Source organism: Lepidothrix coronata, unplaced genomic scaffold, assembly GCF_001604755.1.
Source record: "Lepidothrix coronata isolate B3197 unplaced genomic scaffold, Lepidothrix_coronata-1.0 Scaffold21, whole genome shotgun sequence".
Lineage (NCBI taxonomy): Eukaryota > Metazoa > Chordata > Aves > Passeriformes > Pipridae > Lepidothrix > Lepidothrix coronata.
This window is the reverse complement of record NW_016690201.1, coordinates 2,270,342-2,286,320: the sequence shown is the minus strand read 5'-3', so window position 1 is coordinate 2,286,320 and position 15,979 is coordinate 2,270,342. Positions and strand designations below refer to the sequence as shown.

Below are 15,979 nucleotides of genomic sequence, written 5' to 3'. Positions count from 1 at the left end.
AACCCAGGGGTAAAACCTGCTTCTCCCCTGGCCTCATCCCTGGCAGAGGAAGAAATAAAGCTGCAATGATGGAAAAATTTGGAAAAAACATTGCTTCCTCCTTTGAAAATTAGGGAGCTCAGGAGAAAAAATCCAAATTGTGACAGCTGCAACCAGTTCCCCTTTCCCCTCACTCACCAGCTGCTCTATTACTAAGTGTCAGGGAGCCTAAAAAAGCATTTTATGGCAAGGACCAGATTTATTCATTCTCAACTCACCCACTTGGTTTCATTTTAGGTTACTTGGCTTTTTGACTACAACTCAGTCTGATTCATCTGGGATGCCCTTTTGAAATAGATGGATGAGGAAAAACCAGATGACATGCACTTGCTCCAGGAAGCCAGAAAGAGAGGAAAAATCCTGCACTTGCAGTCTTCATGGTCCCCACAAGCCCAACATCAGCCAGGTGGTCTCATTTCTCCTTCCCTGGGTCTATAACGTTTCATGAGCATATAGTGCAACTCAGAGAATTACAGGAGATTACAGCTCAGAGCTGACCTACAGGCTATAAGCAAAGAATTTTCACCATAGGTAACACTTGTTGCCCTGTCATTGTGTATATCTGCCCATATGCAGCACCCACCTCCTCACGCCTAGCAGCCACCTGCATCCCAGTGCACTCAATTGCCGCTACAGCAGAACAAAAAACAAACCACACCAAGCAGCCCTACTACCCCTCCAACTGCTCTTTTATTGCCCTGCTTCCTCCTGCAGGTGGGTGGGCTGCCTGGAAACACAAGGCAGCTGTGGTGGATCAGGGAAATTACGAAGGGGGCTGTGGAAACCACTGAAGAAGAGGGGAGAAGAAAACATATTTGTGCCTTTTGCTTTTGCTTTACTTTCCAGGAAAGGCTGGTGGAAGTCAGAGTTGGCACTTCCACATGTCTGATGACTCTTGGCTTAAAGCCTGTTGCTCCTGGTGCCTGGGTTGCAAGTTCAGGCTGGCTGCAGTCTTGGCCCGATCTCTTGTGCCCTTTGGGGAACAAGTTCAACACTTGAAGCTCACAGCAGTGTGCTGGGCTGCTCCATGGGTTTTCTGCAGCCCAGCTCCTTGCAGAGGTCTCCTCTGGCCCATCAGCAGCACTTCCCAGGCCAACAGCCCTACAAAATGCTGCCCTGTTTCAGACAATTCCCCCACCTCCTTTTGAGCTTGCAACGTTAAAATATCGAAAAGGAATAAACGTAATGTTCAAACTCCCAGAAAATATGAAGAACAAGTTTCATTAAGTGGATCCACACATCCAGCCTGAATCTCAAATAAATACTTTACGTCTTTTTTCCTACAAAACGGAATATTATAGTGTAACAAAATAAATAAATATCTATTATAAATTGTCCTTTTCTGTATTACTCTTGGAAAGAGTCACAGCAGGTTTGCCTGGAAGCTTGAGGTGCCGTTGTAAGAGTTTCCCTCTTGCATGTGTAGTGTGGGTAGTTTCTCAGGTGTTCAGTGGTGCACTGGGGCTGGGGGACACCACAGGATCCCACCTGCCTGCAGCTCCATACTGCCTGCACTTCTTGGCCTTGCTACAGGCAGGAAGTACCTGATGGAAGAGAGGTTGTTTTGTTTATTTCTTAAAAATACATGGGTGTTTGAAGTGCAAGGGTAAAGATCCTGGCTATATGTATTGTCAAATGGGTTCTTGCATCTCTCTGTGTGAGCAGAACCTTAAGGTTTCCCCTTGCAATCCCACCAGCAGTCTTTAGCTTAGACCCACGGGCATAATGCCCATGGAAGACATGTATTGTATTTCCTCCACTGCTTCTTTTTGTCCAAAATGCTTATCAAAAGTCGGGGTGTACAGGCTAGGCATATCCTGCAAGGAGGAGGAGGAACCTTCTCAAAACCGGGCTGTGATTTTCTGAAACGATGCCACCTCACTCAGTGGACCCCTCACCTCAAGCTTGCACCCGTCATCATCAGGATGGCCTCGGTGGACAACCAGCAGTGCCTCAGCCCCTACCACAGCATGGCACCCTGGGCTTTCCTCACAGAGGCACAGTTTTCCTCTAAGACCCCATTTTGTTTGAGACACATCCTCAAAGCTGCTGCCTTTGTGAGCTACGCTAGGAGTGCTGAGGGAGGTTATTTTAGGAGCTGCAGAAGAATGGCCCAAGGGTCTGACCACTGCTTGCACAACTATTCTGTGCATAAATATAGTAGTAGAGTGACTCTTCTGCCACAGCGTGCCTTGTCATTGACACAGTGAATATTTTCTAGCTGCCAGCGCTGTCAGGTGCATACGGCCTGGCTATGCAGAATCAGGTTTCGCCTTCCCAGCGTGCTGCTGCCCAGCTCTCTGGCTGGGGGCTGCTCCCTGTGTCCCTCTCCAGCCCAGGAGCAGCCTGGGCTGAGCAGTGTGTAGGCAGCTCTGGTGTGGCTGGGCAGAGCTGGATCATGGTACTGAGCCCCGTGAAGGTGGGGTTGAGCCCTGCTGCACCCTGGGGAAAGGCAGACCTACCCAGCATGGCCAGGCTGGGTTTATCTCCAGGTCACGTGAGTGCCTGAGGCAGTGGCAGAGGAGACAGGTGAGAAGGAGGAGGGAAGTCAGGGGGACCAGTACTCCCACTGCAATGGCAATAGTGGGTGCCACGGTGCTGTCCGGACCTGTGGGGAAGGCAACAGGTACTCAGTAAAAAAAAGTAAAAACCAGCCCCAAACCCATTTCAAACATCCCTTGGCCATTCCCTCAGGTGAGATGGGGTGAATAGGAGCACTGGGACCACATGCCAGCATGACACACACAAGCAGCAGTGCCAGCAGACCTATGCTCGGGGTCTGATGTCATGATCAGGTGTGAGGAACCCAGCCCCCCAAGCTACCCAACACTGGCACGTCTTGTTGGTGTGTCAGGCTATGTGACATGGAAACCCGTCACAGAGGAAGGGAGACTGGGGCACATCATGGCATATAGGGGGACCTAGGGAGGAGTAAGACATTGTATGCCATAGCCCAGGGCATCTGGATGTTCCCAGGCACCTCCTCCATCACTCCCAAGCCCAGTCCTGGCTGCTCTTCAGGATGCCTTCCCCACCTGTCCCCAACCCTCTGAGTAGTTTTGTGGTCTATCCCAGGGAGTGTTTCTCCACCCCACTTCAGAGCAGGAGCAGAGTTACACACTTACCTTGCTCCAGGCTGTCCCTGGGCAGGACCAGGGTCACATTTAGAGAAGGGTGTTGGATCACACAGGCGATGGGGTACTCATGGAGGATTTTGGAGGGAGTGTGGGTGAAATTGCTGATGACAGTCACGGTCTGGTTGCTGAACTTGATGTGATATTCCCTTGGCTTCTGCTGCAGGATGCTGGGAAGGTGCCAGGTTATTTTTGGAGCCGGTTTCCCTGTTGCTGAGCAGCTTATCCCCACCACTTTCTCAGAGTCCTCAGCTTTATCTGGATTGGGTATAAGTTTAGCTTCCACTTTGGGGTCCAAGATGGCTGTAAACGACAAAATGACAAAATGCATTAGTTTCTGCCCAGCATCTGTATTTACAATTATCTTGGAGGACAAGCTTGATATCTCATCTTACTTCCCCCCCCGCCCCCCAAAGCCCCAGCAGTGACAAATAAACATGAAAGTGATCAGGCAGCAGTGTAGAAGTGAAGAGCTAGACAAAAATAAAGGGTAAGGGGCAGAAACATCTGTGTTTCAATTCTGTTATTAATAGCTGCACTGCAGCATCCCAGCTGAGAAGTGGTGATTATGGATGGGTTAAAATCAGTAGGTAGTGAAACCATGAAACTATACATCTTCCTCTCTCTGGAAGAGCTGATCTACTTGAATGAGTTAAAATTCTTGTTCTTTTCCCTTAAACTTACCTGCAGGATTAGCTTTACTGCTGTTAGAGGTGTGTAGAGTTGTGGATCACAGGACTAAATAAAGCCCGACCTCATTCATTTACTATGGTCGTGGCTGCCTAGGAAAAATAAGTGTGTATTTCTCATTTTTTGTATGACCAATAGACAGAAACTCAAACCCCACAGGGCTGCTGAAACCTCTGAGAGCAACAAGGAAAGTGTGTAGGGGGATTTCAGCTGGAACTTCTCAAAATCTCCTATGTATGAAAAGACTAGTGTCACAAACAGTTTATGTTTCAACTAATAAACGATCTCTGAACTTCTTCTTTCACTCACGGGATGCATAAAAATAACATATCCACCCCCAGCATTAGCACAGCATTCAAACATTAGGTTGCAAAATTCAAAAGCAGTCAAAGAGAGTAGTCACAGATGTTTCCATAGAGGATGAGCAAAATTGCTTAGTATCTTGCCAGAAACACGCGCACTCCATGCCTGCTCTTCTCCAGACTAAGCAGTTCTCTTTCTTCTCACGTTGGACTTCAAAGCATTTTCCTGCAGGGCCAAACTTCTCGCTAGCAAATGTCTGTAATAGATGCACTCTCAAAACCTGTAAGTGCTTGCTTTTGCATTAAAGTCCCGCTATACTGTTTGTTACTGTGTGCCCGCTGTTGATGTTTGATACACACACTTAAACTAACTGCTTCTTTTGCCTTTCGTTAAAATATTTGTTTCCAGTGAAAAAGTCTTTGCAAAAAAGGTTGTGTGCAAGTACTTGCTTTAGTTGCTCTTGAAGAGAAGTAATGCAGATGTTCCCAAATTCGAGCTCTGTCAGCATTCTCAAATATTTGAAAAAGGGAGTTTCTAATGAGGTACATCACTTTGATTATCTGTAATGGCTTCTGTAATTAGAGGGAGACTGTCAGCTCATGATTTGCTTTTTATGTTTAAAAACTCTTGACAGTGGTGTCATAGAGACTGATAAAAGATTATAGGCATTATAGTATGCCTTGTGATGACATCAAGCCTTTTCCAACCCTATGGCTGTTCACTAGCAGCCCTGTGCCTCAGTTTCCCTGTCTAAGAAAGAGTGATGGCATTTCTCCAGTATGCTCAAGGCTTCCAGGCAAATGGTGGTGTCTATGATAAAGGCAAGTCTCTGAAGATGGCCCAGCAAATGCCCAGGGAATTTTCTGACCCAGCAAGTCTTGCCCATTCTCGTGTGTCACATGCCTCTTTCTCCACACCCGCTCCCTCAATCCTGTTCCTGGATTTCATTCTAATACTCTTTGGCAATGAAGGTTGACAAAACATTTCCAAAGTAAAGTGGAAGGGGAAGGGGAACAGACTGTTCAAAAGAGACCAATCAAGCATGATTGAAACTGTTCTATTCCAAAATGGATTATGCTAAAGGGTTAAGAAATTTCTGCTTCTTCCTGGGTTTGCTGTTCCCAACAGGCAAGTCTGAGATCCCTCTAGTCATACCTGTTTCTTTTTTCACAGTGTTATATCCAGTTCTTACAGGGTTTCACTTCCCCTTACCACACAGCGATAGTGCCCATCCCGGAACAGCCTCTCTTGTGAGGGCTGTGTAATAGGGCAATTACCAGCTTGTAAACTCCCTGGCAGTCCCCTCTTGAGGGCAAAGACATGGCAGCATTTCATTTTCAGCTGGTGACTCTGGCTTGCTTACTTTGCCCTGTGCCCCTGAGCCTTGGGAGATTCCTACTGGCTTCACACTCCATCATGGGGCACGCTCTGGACTTGTTCAGACAAGTTGTTTCCATCATTATGAGTAAGGGGATAAGGGAGCAAGACCATAGCTTTTAAGTAGCATCACATGCATTAGCTTCAATGAAAGATACCATATATGAACCAAAATCTTCTGTCACAGTGCCAAATACTCAGATTGTTCGTGCTGACCTCCCCAGGGACAAGTTTGATGCAGCACGTTCCAGGAAGGCCACCATGATCCCCATGAGGCAGCCCCTGGCAGTGGCCCACAAGGCCATAAGAGAACTGAAACCCTTCTCAGTTGATACATTTTCATCTGAGATGCAGGAAAAGACGCTTGCATGAGTGTGTGTGTGGCAGCAGAAAAACAACTTCTTTTTTTTGAAGTAGTACTCAGGTGAAGGATGAACCAGAGCCACAAGGCTGGTGGTTTTGGTAAGAAATTCCCCCACTTGGATAAAAAAAAAAACCCAAACCAAAAACAGAAACAAAAGAAATCTAATTTTGTGTTCAATTTACATGATAAAGAAGAATGGGATCCCGCTGCAAGGCACTTCCATGTTTTTCCTGTAATGCATAGCCAGTGTTTACCCTCCAAGTGACTCAGAGCTGGGTGTCTTTAAGAAACACCTTCCTCTTCATGTATAAAATATTGTATGAATTTATTGTCATTTGTCTTTTCTGGTCTAGGAGTTTTCCCAAAAGAAGGGAAAAAGCACTTTTGTTCCAGACTTGATTTTCCCATGTATTTCCCTCCACCTTTCCCCTATAATCCAGGAGCATCTTTTCTCCACACAGAGGACTCCAGACACATGTGTGTGGACACATGGATCTGTGTCTCTGTCAGCTGAAGGTACTAGGGATAAGCAAAATAATCTGCAGAGGTCATATCACCAGCGACAGGTCACAGACACTGATATTCTTCACATGGGACATGATCTTTGGCCAATGTCCTCACAGCAGAGTATTCCATGAGGAAGTCAGGAGCCAACAGGTTGGCCTCAGAGCATGTTTAATGTCTCAGCTTTCTCACAGGGAGCAAAGCAGCAGCCTTCCTCAAAAGATAAGCAGCTTTTCACTTGTTTCAGTCGAGTTCATCTATTTGTCTTTATTTCAGCTTGTATTTGCTAGTTGATGATTAGGTATGAAGGTGACAAATATTGCCACCTTGACTTGTGATTTGTTTCAACTATCTTCTTTAAGATAGTTAATGCTGACTTGTGCAAGATTCATGTGGCAAATCTCACGAGCCCTTTTCTTGACCCCAGCACAACTACTGTCTTTTTTACAATTGCTTCAAAATGATCTTTCAACTACCCTGATCGTGCCTCTTTGCCTTTTGAATACTTTGCGATTTTTTTAAGACCAAATGCAGACCAAGGAAACAATTGCCTGAGTTCCAGGCTTAGGATGTGAGAGCAGCAGTTAAATTAAGCAGAGGAGCGCAGGGTTCATGGCTGTGGCCAGCCAGCTGTCACCACAGGACTAGGGAAACTTGGAGGAAGTTCATGGGTTGCACATCAGCTTTTGAATCTCACTGTTGCTGACTTGAAAGGGAAGAAAATTAAATAAATGTTGGACGCTGGTTTCCAGTCAGAGGTAAAACCAGAGAGGGGGAGAGAGCCAGAGAGGAAGCTGAGCCACTTTTCCCATAGCAATGTAGCAATGTCAGGGAAGGTTTTTCACGGGGAAAATTACTTGGTCCTCAGAAGAAAGTCTGTACACAATTACAATGCCTTACCGTAAACCTTGAGACACATCCTGCCAGTGACAGCCCCCGAGGGAAACGTGTTGAAGATGCATTTGTAGCATCCTTCGTCTTGGAGGGTGACTCCATGGAGGGAGATGGCCGAGGCTTGTAACTCGCTGTGGGCGAAGCTCACGTGGCTGACATAGCCCTTGGCTATCTTCTGGCCCTTCATTGTACTGTAAGTCGCTATGTTGTCTTCAGGCCCATCCGTCTCCTTCTGCCAGGTCACCTGTATCACATCTTCTTTTGTGACTGACTGGCATGAAAAAGTAACGTTTCCCCCTGCCTGGACCGACTGGACTCTTCTGTTCATCACCTGCACAGAGGCTGTGAGAGAAGCAGGTGCCACACTCAGCATTTCTCACACTTGTCTGCAGCCCACCCCCAGCAGAGGCCCCCACAGCCCTTCACCCTCACTTCCAACCAGAGCAACTCTGGAGGATTTCTCTGCCCCTACATCCAGGGAAAAAACTTAAAATGCAGCTTGAAAGAACTACTCCAAGAGTTTTACTGGACCTGCCACCTCTCACACGAGGCATCTCACCAGCCTGATACCTGTGCTGCAGAGAGCACCCCTGAGAAAGGCAGCTCTGGTGCTGGGAGTCACTGATTTCTGTCTGTTAGGACTGCTATGCCACAGGCACCCACGGAGAGGTTCCCTAAAGTTTCAGCTGTGCTAGTGACCAAACAAACATCAGGCCATTACCTCTCGCTTAGCCCTTCTGTGGTGCAGAGTGAAGGAAATCTGTAAAACTGCTAAAAATTATGTGTCTCACTTTACACTGTGCATTCACGCTTGTCAGAGACTGGCAAGAGAACAGAAAACGAGAAGGAAACAGCAAAGTAGGGAGACCAGAAGCAAACTGTGTTTGTCCTGCTATCTCAGGCTTGAGGCCATGCAGCTGGGAAGCAGCTGCTGAAGAGACCTTGCTGAAGGCCCACAGACAGAAAACTTCCACAGCATAAATGCCATGGTATTAAAGGTCTCCAGGGAAAAGAAAAAATAGTCTCCTCTTCCAATTTATAGACCCGTGAAAAAACTGTTAAGCGTACAGGCAAGGAAAAGGGATGCTCCCAGTCTGACAGCTCAGCTCCGCAGTCCTCTTAGGGTAATAGTTTTCAAAGTTTATTTGTGTACATCAGCAGGGGGAGGAAGATATCAGCAAGGACAGGTGCATCACTGAAGACATATAATTCAATGTATAAGAACACTAAATATCTTTGCAGGCTTTAAAGAGGAGTGAGGCTGTCTGCAGTGCCCAGAGGTACACTTGGCTAACCCACCCAACAAAGTGCTCTCAGGTTTTCGCTGCATGGTCAGGCAGATCTCCACCAGAGAGCAAGAATCCAGCTGTGAAGCTGTAACAGTCATTTTGCTGTGCCATAGGCAGAATACAAATCATGATCATGAAAGCTAGTTTGAAACGAAGTCAGCCTTTTATATATGATTTTTAAATACAAACCCAGCGTAACACACACACATACTTTTGGTGGCCTAAGCAGATACCTACAAGCAATGTTTGGCCGGTTGCAATAAATTTGTACATCTCTCCGGAGCTTATAAATGCACTGGTGGTAAATTAAACAGCAGATGCTGTCAACGCAACCAGCAGTGACATGCCTGAAGCTCCAGGCATTGCAGACTGAGCATTGCAGTTGTGTGCAGTGCCACAATTGTTGTGTCACCTAGGGACTTGCTCCAGGGGGGTGAGAGATGAGGACTGTAGCATCCAGCAGTGCAAAAGGCTGGCAGGGCCACCGAGGTCCCTAAGGCCATTACAGTAATGACACAGACACACAGACAGACAGACAGGAGTTACCTGATGTAATGGTCCAGATGCTGGAGAGGAGCAGGCAAGCGACCATCATCATCTCAGCTGTACGCTCAGCGGGACGAAAGAGCGACTGATGCCTCGAGTGTGACTTCCCCCTTTTTATTCACTGCACTCTTACTCTAGGGACATTCCCACACCCTTCAGCTACAGTAAGAGGGACCTCATAAAAACTTCCTGCCCCTCTGACAATCAGCTGAATAACAAAATTTTTGGGGGACATGACAACAAACGTCAGAGTCAGAAACTGACAATTTCCCGGCTGGGCTGCTAGACAGACAGGGGGAATGGGTTTTTCACAAGCACCTTTTCCATAAGGTTGGGTTTTCACAAGTGCCTAAATCCAAACACAGATTTCTAAGCCAGCTGAGCAGTGCCTGTGAGTTGCAGGATGAAAGGCCACCCTGGTCCTGACCTGAGCTCTAGGAAAGGAGTTTGGGTCAGTAATCATGCTGCAATCAGTAGTGCAAATGTCCCCAACTCAGAGGACCCAGTTAGAGGTCTGCACCCTTCGTGTAAGTCAGTGGACACCCAGGAGCTGCTGCTGGTGCTGTAACACAACTCTTTTTCTAAGTTAAGGAGACCAGAGCAAGCCAAGGGCCAGACCCAGGACCTAGGTCATATGTTGCCTCAGAGAAAAAGCAGAGCTTTGGTCTCCCCTTTCTTCCATTGAGGTTGCCCCCATCTCCAGAGGTCCATGATCCCTCCCCAGGCCTGTCCCTAGGAAAGACAGGGCTGCTGTCCCACAAGCACACGCCTTCCTCTCCACCTTCACTTGAGATGACATTAAAATAGGTGACACAGCTGGTTTGAGCCATTGTTTTTGTGCATTTTTGCTTTGTCATTGTTACTCCTGTGTTTCCCTTTTTTCTGTGGGTTGTGATCATATTGCCGAAACCAGCCAAACCCTCAGCCCACGGGTGGCTCACACACCGCACAGTGGGGCAGCCAGCCAGTGACACCTCATTTGCTAATCAAACTTCTACTGGTAAACTGTGTTTCGTATTTCTGCTTCCTGATGAGGTGGCTTACATTTTTGCAAGTTCTTACTACTCCAAATGACTACGATTGCAATTAAAATGTTTTCTTTCAGTCGAATGGCTGCACAGATCAGCCTTGAATCATGCAAATAGTTTGGGGGAAGCCAGTGGGCCCAAGTCATAACTTTACACAAAAAATTCTCAGACGTGCTTACACACTTACAGTTCCTTTTCTCTTCCCAAGAGGTAATTAGTCTGAACACAGAAACAGCTCAGGTATCAATATGCCTCTTAAGAAACATTTTGGATGTGCTTTTGAGTAGGTTCAATAATTGATTCCTATCAGTCTTCAAAACTGCATTTGCTTCATACTATTGTCTTTTTCATTTGAGGTATCTTGTTTTCCTTTCCTTATTTTCATAGTTGCATTTTCATGCAAAATTTCTGGAAGGGCATTCTGGCCTGATAAAAATGTGAAATCAACGTAAAAATGGTTCTTGTGGGGTTTGCCAGACCTTTTACAGTTATTAAGCAGCTCCAATAGACTCTGGACCAAGACTCAGGAACAAGTCAGACAGTAAACTGCCAGCCTTGAAGTGGAGATTCACAAGCAAATATTTAATTTCTGATTGTCAGCCTCTCAGAACTTTCAAAACTGAAAAGAAAACCCCCCAAAACCCACAACCCATTGAAGATTTGCGGCATGTCCTTTTGGAGCAGAGTCTCTTAGCAGGGTGCAAATGACCTCTGAAAAGATTCATTACAGTCTTTGCTGATGTCCTCCTCTTAGTTCTGCTACAATTTTAAAACAACAGTTAATAGGAGAACTTCCCAGGAGCTTGCAGACGCTGTCCTTATAGCTGACACCACTTAGTGATCACAAAAGGAACTGCACTTGATTTTAAAAAGAATTGCAAACCCAGTTGATATATAGGAAATGTTCGTGTCGACTTTAACCATCTTATTTTCTGCCAGAAACACTGTAATCTTCCAATACCCTGAAATCTGTGTGCTGCTAGAGCAAACACTTCTTGATAAAGATCAAACCTTGAGTCTTAGCAAAGGACAGAGGTGGGAAAAATGGTGGGAAAAATTTCTTGGCTCCATTTGCAGCACCCCTGTATACCCAGCATAACTGGTGATAAAAGCCATGTGTTCTGGCTGCTCTTTCCAAGCTCTGCCTTTTTCCACGTTCTGAGCATGTGGAGACCTCCCTACCAGCCTACCTGGGTGGGTGTCTGCATGCACACTGCTGCAGCATCTCTGTCTGATCCCTTCCCTTTCTCCGGGGACCGGGCAACATCAGCTCTTGATTAATTACTTTAAACACAAGGCAGGCAGAAGTATGAGATCCACTCATTAACCCCACCACTTATTTAAATTTTGTGAGTGTATCTTTAAGTGCATATATTCAGACAGTTCTTGCTCTGTTCATCTTTACATAGACTTTTGGTGGATTACAGGCCTCTTCCTTCCTTGTCAGTCAAATCTCATGCTCCTCTGCTTTAGTTGCACAGCATCTTCATTTCTGAGAACTGCACACCATGCCTGAGCTTCAGTCACATTTTAAAGTCAGTGAAAGCTTGGGAATAAATCAGGCAGAAGATTGTTCTGCAGCTACTGCTTGAAAAACCCAGTGGTTCACGTTCATTTCTTCCTTTCTGCTTCACCAGGATGTTCTCTCTAGTTTCCAGTAAATCAAAAAAGGACATACAAGAATTAATTGCACAGTCATGAAATGCCAACTTTTCCCCACAGCCCAAATGACTAATAGAGTGACTCATACGGATGAACCTCCAGAAAATGTTCCCAATGGGAACCACTCAGGCACAATTGGAATCTAAAACATTGTTTTGTCAACCATCAATCTAAACCACTGGTTTTTTAACCACCCAAACCCAGGTTAACAACTGGGCAGCTACCTACCTCATCAGCAGAATTCAGTGCCACCTCTCAAGGCATTGCCTGTAAAGAGAACAAAACAGGTGGGGATGGTTTCATCCACTCCTGATTTGCACTGACTTTTGGAGGGTGGTTCCCCAGTACTAGTAGTAGGTACTGCTGCTGGGAAGCAGCTTGTCAAATGCAGTTGAACAGGCCTGGAACTTTATAACGTATTTGTAGGTACTGCCTGCATACGGCAAATCCCTCCACATGTCCACTGAGTTTGGAGAGCTGCAGTACTGGGGTAAAGACAGCATCTGCATCTACCAACATATGCTCCAGCCTATGTCACTGCACCAGGGTGAGCTGCAGCAGGACCTGCAATCCGCAGCCAAGGGGTGCTGCAGGATTGAGTGGTGCTCATCTGCACTGAGTTATGGACAAATTGTCACGTTTGTGCACAAGTTTAAGATCAGAGAACACAAGGGTAGTTTATCCACAGATACAGCTGTTTATCATGTCATGTTTGGATTGGAGGTATTTGATCTGTGATCTCTCCCCAAACTGGACTTCCTCCCTCTGCTAACACACTGCTGTCAGCTAAAAGTTACAGCTGCTGCTGCTGAAATCCAGTGTGGGACTGCCTAGTAAAGAGCAAAAGAGAAGAAAAGGAGGTGGCTAATAAGCTGAGACCTAGCTTGTGGTGGTATACATCTATCTGCAAAACGACATGTTCCCAGGGGACAGCACATGCTGTCAAACTGTCCTGTTAAGTGCCCAATCCTTCTTACCTCTGAGTTTTGATGAAATTGTTGCAGACACCTAAAGTCTTACAGAGATTTGTTTTTCTTTTCCAGCAATGTACCACAATTAGAATGTGTGAACAAAAACTTGCTCATTCCCCAAACCACCGACCCTGCAAATAGTATTTCTGGTTCTTCTATTTTGTTTCTTCCTTGTAGCTGAGGAGGAAGAGAAAGGGATAAAAATTATAATAATTAAAAAAAAAGACAAAAAGGAGAGGAAGAAGCAAAAAAAGACTGCACTGGAAAGCTTCAGTAGGAAAGGCTGTGCTTCGTTGGGGTTTGAAGTGTTTGGTTTTTACCATTCAATGCGTCACACCATTTCTCAGAAGAGTGAGATGGCCAGGCATGTGGTTTCCTCTTGCCAAAAGCACCCTAAGTTACTATTTTTGGTCAAGGGAACCTAGAGGGAGTCCATGCTGCAGCCCCCTAATCACTTCATTAAGGTCATCAGCACCAGCACACAGGCCAGTGTCCCAGGAAACCACATCACTCATCCACTCCACCCTTCTTCCTCTCCCACCCCCACTCAAAAGGTTTTCATGCAGTGGAGGCTTTGGGGTGGGGTTTTTTTTTGTAGGTGAACAACATCTAGGTCCTGCGTATGTTTTACAGTGTGAGAGCTGCTTTGGTCACTGAGTTTCATTCTGTAACACAGACAGTATAGAAAACAATCTAGCCAGAAAGGAAACCACACCAAAATTGGCTACCCAAGGTGCAGAGATCCAGTGGAAAGATGGGAAACTGCCCACCAAAAATAAGGTAGGTCCAATACCATTTTATATTTAATTACTAAACAAGAGGATTAAGAGAGCAATTCCATTAAAATTGGAGCAAATAATACCTTCAGTGAATCAGACTTAAGAGACAATGTAAGGCACCGAGAGGAGCCTCTTGATTAAAGAAAGGTAATTTAGAAAGCAAACTAAGATGAACAACATAGTTCTTAGTATGTCAAAGAGTATTACCTCAGGATGATTCTTAGGGAGGTGACTTCATCTGTAGGCTCCCAGCATGGAGAGCCTGCTGAAGGGAGGATGGGTGTTCGTCCTGGTGAGGAACGCAAGGAACAGAAAGTACTTGTCATCTGCTCCAAGTTTCCAGGAAGGAAAATTACATGTAGAGGTTCACCTTGCCATGTCTTATCTGTTAGCACCATGTCTCATAAAAACAAGCTTTTATATACACATAAAAAAATAGATTAAACTGTACAATGTATTTAAATGCTGTACATGAGATATGTAAGTGTGCTACAGTTAAGAACAACAGTGGTTAGGAATAGATTGTCTCCTAAGGAGCTGTGAAGACAGAGGAGGATGCTCAGCAGGAGCCCCCTAGGAGAGGTGGAAAATTCCCTTTCTTTGCCCTTGTTTTCTTGGTAAGTCAGAGAAAAGGTCCTGCAATCTCTGCGTATGGTATCCTGACTGCTTACTTGGTCTTGCGGTGCTCAGATGAGGCACCCCATTGCCAAAATTAAATGTTCTGCTGGTTTCCAAAGAGAATCCATCCCTCATCTCCCTGCAGGTCTGTGTCCAGACGTCTAAGTCATGACCACTTTACCTGGCCTTGAGGGAAAGGGTAAAAGTCCCCAAAGCATGAAGCCTTACTCTCGAAAGCACTTTGAGTCAAGGCCAGCAAAATCCATGTGAAGCTGGTGGGTCCTCTCCTGTGGTAGCAAGGAGCAGAGATGAGCTCACACTCCCTCAGGGTCTCAGCTCCAGGCTCTTTGCTCCCAGGCTGGCAGAATACCCACCGCTTTAAGTGGCTGTGTCACACTTACAGGTGGGACTTCTGATCCTTTTGAAATCATTCCTGACTGCTTTCTGGGAGAAGGAATCAGAACTCTGAGCAAGGGTTGTGTAAAGCAGATTTTTCCTTCTAGCTTGACAAGGCCATGAACCCCATATCCCTCATGAGAGCAGAGGGGAGGAAGGGCCACTGCTGTAAAAGGCAGCACCAGCATGGTGCTGTGTCCCAGCCTGTGCTCATCCACAGTCTGTTTTCCTCACTGTCAAAAACTCTAACAAATCACTGCCAGGAGAAGTAACTCAGGGAGAGCATTGACCAGCTGCCCTTGCAGGACAGAAAGTGCAGTTCATCTCACTGCAGCTCCTGTCAATGAGCTGTGCCAGCCTGGTGTGACTTTTGTGTACCATGTCACTCCTCTGTCATGAAGTCGCGTCTTTCAAAAAAATCGTAGATCTCGTGGAGGTTCAGAGGGATGGAGAAATAACAAGGGTAGGGTTTTTTTTTTGCCTGTTTGTGGCTTTTTTTCAGTGAAATAGCCATTCCTATGGAGCGACTCAGCATCCTTGCAAAGCTCTGGTGCTGCAGATGTTCAGTCACTAGGCAGCATGAGCTGCAGAGACTGAGGGTTAACTGGGAAAGGCTCCTCTGCTCCACAGCACCGGGCAAGCTCAGAGTCAGCCTAAAGAGATAGCTCAGGTTGCAACATAAAATTTGCATGTAACTTGTGGAAGTCAGCCCATCCACACCAAATTCCTAAGGAATGAGGCTCATGCAGGTACATCATCCAGCTGTCAGTATCTCTCCTGAGTAACCTTAACCAGACCTGGAAAAAAAATTAAAGTAAAGGGGCACCTGCAGGTGGTGCAGTATCTACAAGGCTTGGGAAAATTGACAGTCGGGTGGAGGAAATAATCCCAAATTATCACTCCCGTGAGACTGGCAGGAAAAGTTCATCAGCTTCAGGTGAATTAGTCTGTATGTCAGTGCTGAGCAGCCACAACCAGTGGGGTCCCAAGAAGGAGGGGCCAGAGCCAATTACAGGGGTGACAGGAATTAAAATGTACTGAAGTGGTGTGGCATTGGGCATTCTTTGCCAAGCAGCCAGACACAGAGCAAGAATGACACTTTTTCGCTTGGTTGGATGTGGGGATTTTTTCAGGTTTGGCAGTTTTGTGTCAGAGGTGGTGGGTTTAAGGAGTCAAGTGGGAACTGGATATTTCTGGAGGAAGGTCCAGCTATTTCTGGACCAGTAACCTCTTGTTGAGGGACACCAAGTTAGATGGAGACAAGAGCTGCAGCGGCTCCCCACTGAAGCCCTTGCTCCTTAAAGCTGGTGCTGTCAAGTCCCACAGCAGTTCAGAGGAGCATCCTATTTCTGGAAGCAGGGGGGGCTGGTGGCTCATGAAGGTGG

The 15,979-nt window shown here is 46.2% G+C and overlaps 1 protein-coding gene across 1 annotated transcript; it reads right to left on the bottom strand.

The window, feature by feature from the left end:
- Positions 1 to 1,274: 1,274 nt before the first annotated feature.
- CD200 (CD200 molecule) lies at positions 1,275 to 15,044 on the bottom strand. The gene is made up of 8 exons (XM_017808013.1): positions 13,788 to 15,044; positions 12,808 to 12,978; positions 12,059 to 12,097; positions 9,141 to 11,815; positions 7,312 to 7,647; positions 3,165 to 3,476; positions 2,502 to 2,647; positions 1,275 to 1,583 (listed from the first exon to the last, which is right to left on the bottom strand). Exons 4-8 carry the CDS (start codon positions 9,190 to 9,192, stop codon positions 1,479 to 1,481), a joined length of 951 nt encoding a protein of 316 aa, XP_017663502.1. The 5' UTR covers positions 9,193 to 11,815; positions 12,059 to 12,097; positions 12,808 to 12,978; positions 13,788 to 15,044; the 3' UTR covers positions 1,275 to 1,478.
- Between the last annotated feature and the right edge of the window lie 935 nt (positions 15,045 to 15,979).

Coding starts and splice junctions, on each gene's coding strand:
- CD200 (XM_017808013.1), bottom strand. CDS start 9,192: ATGATGATGGTCGCTTGCCTGCTCCTCTCCAGCATCTGGACCATTACA. Junction 3,477..7,311: donor GATGTGTCTCAAGGTTTACG/GTAAGGCATTGT, acceptor TGTCGTTTACAG/CCATCTTGGACCCCAAAGTG. Junction 2,648..3,164: donor CAGGGACAGCCTGGAGCAAG/GTAAGTGTGTAA, acceptor CCTTCCCCACAG/GTCCGGACAGCACCGTGGCA.